This window comes from Arabidopsis lyrata, assembly GCF_000004255.2.
Source record: "Arabidopsis lyrata subsp. lyrata unplaced genomic scaffold ARALYscaffold_7, whole genome shotgun sequence".
NCBI lineage: Eukaryota > Viridiplantae > Streptophyta > Magnoliopsida > Brassicales > Brassicaceae > Arabidopsis > Arabidopsis lyrata.
This window is the reverse complement of record NW_003302549.1, coordinates 11,772,780-11,778,779: the sequence shown is the minus strand read 5'-3', so window position 1 is coordinate 11,778,779 and position 6,000 is coordinate 11,772,780. Positions and strand designations below refer to the sequence as shown.

General features: G+C 36.7%; 1 protein-coding gene and 1 long non-coding RNA gene across 2 annotated transcripts; both read right to left on the bottom strand.

Moving 5' to 3' along the window:
* Nucleotides 1-1,248: 1,248 nt before the first annotated feature.
* Nucleotides 1,249-2,722, bottom strand: LOC9304171. Its single transcript, XR_002330205.1, has 4 exons — nucleotides 2,437-2,722; nucleotides 2,250-2,351; nucleotides 1,728-1,793; nucleotides 1,249-1,451 (listed from the first exon to the last, which is right to left on the bottom strand). It is a non-coding gene; the product is annotated as an uncharacterized LOC9304171 (long non-coding RNA).
* A 1,152-nt stretch (nucleotides 2,723-3,874) lies between these two features.
* Nucleotides 3,875-5,609, bottom strand: LOC9304170 (serine/threonine-protein kinase CST20). The gene has a single exon (XM_021019693.1). The coding sequence runs from the start codon at nucleotides 5,457-5,459 to the stop codon at nucleotides 4,050-4,052; it is 1,410 nt and encodes a 469-aa protein (XP_020875352.1). The 5' UTR covers nucleotides 5,460-5,609; the 3' UTR covers nucleotides 3,875-4,049.
* Between the last annotated feature and the right edge of the window lie 391 nt (nucleotides 5,610-6,000).

Genomic DNA, 6,000 nt, shown 5'->3' with positions numbered 1-6,000 from the left:
ATATTATGATTTGAAATCATTTTGTTTTGTTTTGTTGCAATAATTATTTTGGACAAAACTATCACAAGAAAACTTATTGTAATAATATTTCGTAGAAGATTTAATTGTGTCTAGCGACAAAAGAGAGAAGTACAATTGATGTAGAAAATGCAAAAGAAAAATAATGGTCCAAATTGTTTTATGTGGCTATGTTAAAATATTAAATAGTCGACTAAAGTAGTTGAAATTTCTATAAGTTTTTCAGGATTTGTTATTTTTGTTATGCCCATTTTTGTAATTTTACCTTTTATCTTTGAAAAATGCAGATTAATCATAGAAAGTCCAAAATAATATGTAATGTAACTCTTATTCGTTAAAAATATGTCAAATCGAAGTCCTCGCGATGAAGAGTTCAAATCTACTTTAAGAATTTTGAAAAACTAGTGTATGTGACCGGAAAAACGTTTACAATATACGTATAAGGGTTATATTGCGAATTATTTTGTATTTCGTAGGATTAATTTTCATTTTCCGGAAATGGAAGGTAAAGTTGTAAAAATGGACGAGTTGATAAAGAGATTTTTTTTTTTTGCACAAAACCCTTTTTTTTTTTTTGATAAACCCTATCGGCGGATCCGGTCGGCCTCGGTAGGAACGCACCGAGGTGCTACAGAGTGGACTTCTCCAAATCCAGGTAGAATTGGGCCACCACACTGTCTGACACTGTCTGATCCGATTTTAGAATGCCTTCCGACTAATACCAGGGGTAGTCAGGCCGCCTGCATTTTTGACTACCAAGTAAACCAATTTGGCTATGGTCTAACTGACAGACTTCCCAAACAAATGTATTTTTATTTCCAGGAAAAATCGAACTCTGATATGTGAGTTTCATCCTTCATCAAAGCTTTCTCTACCACTAGACCCTTTTGTTAATAGTAGAAACTTAAAATGACGAGAAATAGTTTTTATATACTTTGGGCCCAAATGTTCTGGCATTACCGTATGGCCATACATGAGTATGGGCTAAATTTAGGCCTTATTGAACATGGAAGTTATGGGCCACTTCGCGTCTTTGGTTTGAAAGATTCACGAAAGTGCTTAGAGCATGCACATAGTTGATACTCTATGAATATCATTAACATTTTTTTAGTATTAATTTTAATGTTTGTTTATTGTTTGAGATTTTTTATGATACTGCTGATAAATTTGTTTACATTGGTAAAACTGGTTTAAGTATCATAAAAAAAAAAAATTATTTGCAAAATCAAAAATAAATATATAAAAACATAAGATTAGAAAATGTAATATTACAATCCAAAAAAACTTGGTTTCCTTTCAAAAATAAAGTATAAACTGATCAGTATACCTAAGAAACAGAACCAAAAACAATTTCAAACCAAATAAACATTAGTACATTCAAACTATAGAACACAGAAGTCGTCCCACTTTGTAGGAGGCTTAGGCCATGGAATCTGGGAAAAAAGGAGAGGGTTAGCATACTTTAGTACATTCAGAAAATAAGAGATGAGCTAAAATATGAACATGTTCTAGTCTTTTGGATAAGCTCATACAAGAAATCACTCGTTTGCATTTCAAACTGGTTATATCCATGTGGTGCATGAAAATGGAGAAAGTGGAAAATAAAAGGAAGATCTTACATGTTTCTCTCTACAACATAACCAAAGTAAAGTCATCATAAGATTCTAACATTCTCACCAAAACATTACTTCTTGAGTCAGGGAACTTACTTGTTGAGTCTTGGAACTGCACTCGATATAAGCAGCTGCACCAATTTGCTTTCTCAGTTCCTCTCCCTATATCCACAAGTCATAAGCTTGAGAAAGCGTTTCAAGTCTAAAAGATTCATTTTCAAAACAAAACCTATAGCGAAATTACACATATATACCTGACTAGATGTAAAAAAAATCCGGGTTTCTTTACCCACTTAACTCCTCTAATTTGTCTCATGGTGACGAAGAATATCTTCCACAACTCCTTAAAACCTACTCACTATTTGATTCTCATCCATCAGCCAACTAAAATTTGCATAAACCCAATCCGTTTTTCTCTTTGGCAATTTATCAAACACCTTGTGTGCGCTCAGCAAAACCAAGAAACTTTGCAGCCATAAACCCATTCTTATCAAACCCAATCAAACAAATCTATTTCTTGATTCCAATCCTATGAATCTAAACCAACAACCTTGTATTTCTCAAGCTATAACACGACGTCCCTTCATATTTTTCTCGGATGAAAGAACAGAACATTACCGTGGACGATGGAGAAGCTTGAAGTTCAGTCCATCATCGTTAAGCACAAGCTTGATGTTCTGCAATGTCTATAAGTGGTTCCAGACACGAGAACAACAAGACCTGGCTCAAGAAAAGAAACAAACGTTACAGAATTCTCAACATAGAAACAATGGAATTTTTTGCGAGTGAGATAAGGATGCCTTACTTTGGTCATGGAAAAGCTTATTTCATCGGTGATATCGTTCTCAAGCTGCAGCAAATTGTCCTCCATGAATGAAACTGAGACTAAAGTAACTAGAGATCCAATCGCAGCAACAACAACTGCTTCTTCCTCCTCTGTTATTCCTAACCGAAGCAGCTCCGTCGCTCACAGGGAGATTGGTTTGGTACTGCGATTCTCCACGGCGACAGATCTACGTCGTACCGGCCGGAGCTGAGAAGAAATCGGCAAATCGCCGTGAGAGAGGAGAGAAAAAATCGAGAGAGAGTAAATGATTTTTTTTTTTCTCTTCTGTCGGCAAAAAAAATTTTTGCGACCAATCACGCCCTGCCACGTCACATGATACCCAGTATCATGAGTTTCACTGGGCTGATACGGATCAGATCCATAAAACATGTTTGGTCTATTTAAAAATAATAAATGGGCTTATGATACTCTTAAAAGTTCTCCTATGTACATGGTCTTATCCTCACTACACATGTTAAATTACAAACTCTGATTTGGGCGATGAAATGTGTCTTGTTGACAGAGCTTTTTTTTTTTTTTTATGGTGTTTGAATTTGACTGCTCTAAGATGTTGAAAATTCTAGATGATCGATCGAATCAATCGGATTGGCAAGCCTTTTGACGGAGTTAGATGAATTTTCTTTAATTTAGGGATACGTTTAACGTATTTTGGATATATTTGATTGCATGAAGCTAAGTAATAATAATCGTACAAATTGGCTTGCTACATTTTAGAGCTCTCATGACATGGGTAAAGTCCAACACGCATCCATGTAATCAGGGCGGTCCTAGCCTGTAGGTGGCCTGAAGCATATTTAAAAATGTGCTTATATAAAGTGGAAAATATTTAAGGTCACTTCAGGCCTACATAACCACTAAACTAACATAACACTTTCGAAAAACGTGGCCCTTAACTTTCTTATATATTTTGTGGCATAAAGCAAGTGCTTTGCTTGCTTAATGGATGGACCGGACCTGCATCTAGTTAGGTTATCTAAGCAAGTAGTTGTTTATAATCATGTAATGAGAACAATGTGACTAACCTAGAGAGTTGTCATTTGGAGTAACTCTCATTCTTAACCTTTTATGATATATCAATCAAAGATTTACTAAGCTCGTGTGTTTTCCACTTAATCTTTCCTTTTTAGTTTGTTTGTACAACAAAGCTCCTCATGAGCTATCAAATTTCATAGCTTATTATCTATCTCAATAAGCTCATTTGAGCATGAATCTATCTTGCCTAAAAATGGCTTCACTAAAAAGACAAGAGCATGAGGTTTTTGTTTTCCTATGTAAGCAACTTCGTGTCGGATTCACTCTCTTTAGAGGCAAGTCTCTTCCCATCGGATCATTAATCTATTAAGTTTTTCCAGCACAGAAAAACATACCAAAACAAAAAAAAAAAAGATTCATGTGCAATCCAGAAACAAAGAGAGGGTATACTCAAATCTGACTTTTAATTCACATAAAACCTCCATTCCAGTTTTTTCCTGGCTGACTAAAATGTAACAAAAATATTACAACCTTGTGATGATTCCCAACATCGACTGAAAATGTTTTTTTTTCCCTATTATTAAAATATTGAATATATTCTACCTCGAGGAATTTGCAGAGATCTTATTAGCAGATCTCTTGATAGACTCGATTCTTTGTAACCTAATCTGTTCTCTGAACTTTGCAATGAACTCATCTGCCTTCTTGTCCACGTCACTTCCATTGTTGCTCTCACTAACTCCTTCCTCCTCTACTATCTTCTTCTCAACCTCGTCGTGAATTTCATTTTCTCTCCTTCTAAGTTCTTCATTTTCCGATTCCTCAGTTGCCTTGCTTCCCAAGAAACTTCTTTGATCATTCTGTTCCGTGTCTTGTTCCTTTGATTCCACGATTGGATTAGACCACCACACTTTCTTAGGAGAGTTTCTTTTCATCTTTTGTTCCGAAGACTTTCTCCGTTCGTTGCCTAGTCTGAATTTCGTCGGAGCTGACTTATAATATTCCACGGGAGGTGGTGGTGGTGGAGGCGGCGGAGGATGAAACTCACCTCCTGCAAATTTCGCCTTGTGAACTGATGATTCTCTCCTCTCAACCCTGTAAATTCCGGGATGATCTTTTCTCGACGATGAGTTATAAAACGCCGGTAGAGGTGGCGGCGGCGGAGGAGGAGGTGGCGGAGATGGATGAAACTGAGATGCGAGATTAGGTAAAAGATTCGACTTTCTTGGAGAAGGGAAAGCAGAAGAGGGAGTCAGATTCTTGATCCACGGCTGTGATTCAACTGTAGCCATATTCTTAACCAACGGCTGAGAGTCAGTCTCCATTGATGATGATGATGATCTTGACCTCCATGGAATCGGAGAAGGAAGTACATCACTATTATCATCACCAAGAGTCTTCAGAAGTTCTCTCTTAGATCTCACTTTCTCCCATCGACCGGAATTATCGCTGGAGGAATCAGGAACACGAGAGTAATTCAAGCTCCGAACCGGCAAAAGCAGAGGCTTCTCTCTGATCTCTGAACTAACTCTCTCAACGAAACGAGTTTCAACCTCAGGAATTTTCATGTGATACTTGTTCTTCCATGTCTGAAACTTACGTTGATCGCCGGAGGAGTCATCGGACGGTTCAGATTCGCTCTCGTTACCCACGTTAAAAACAGAGGATACTTCAAGAATCTTAGGCACATAGGGATGCAAATTGTTATTACTATGATCAGCTTTGTTGTTATCACTATTGCTTGTTCCTTCACCTCCTCCTCCGTCGTAGTTCCGGCGGCTGAAAAGGCCGTAAGAGACGGCGATGCCGACGAAAACTAGGTGGAGAAGCTCGATGAGTCTTGTTTGGTTAGCAAGCTCCGGCGTCTGAGAAAGGAAGACAGGTACGACGGCGCAAAGCAGGGTGAGGATAAGAGCTTTAAAGAGGAATCGAGAGTAGAATTTTCTAGGGTTTTGATCTTCTTTATTACCCAATTGGGTTGGTTTCTTTGAGCTTCTTGCTTCCACCATTGGAGAGGAAAAGTGAGTGTGTGTAGAGAACTTGTAAAGGTTCTTTATTTTGGTAATGAAAGAAGAGAGAGAGATAAGTTAGTGGAAATGCTAAGACTTAGAGGTTAAGTTCTGTTTTTTTTTTTTTTTTTTGTAAGAAAAAAATGAGATTGAAGAGAACAAAATCTGAAATCCAAGTTGATGTGTGAATCACTCCTAACTTTATTTTTTGGTTTCTAATACTATTCTAACGTTATTTTGATTATTTGACAGCGACTAGAGAATCGCTACTTAAAACTGTCTAGAAGATCCAAATGTATACATAGAAAGGTTTGTAGTTTTGTGATATTTGTTAGTGCCGTTAGGTTATTATTTTGTCCAAATTCAATTTAATTTGGTTGTAGTGCATGAATTACACAAAATGCAAAATATAAAAGAAAATATAACTATGTTTAAAAATTATAAAATGTCACAACATGGGTTTAAATTCAGGATTGTGTGAGTTGTAGAGGACATATATAAAAGAAGGTATTTTATATAGAACTGTTTTATGACGTCTAGA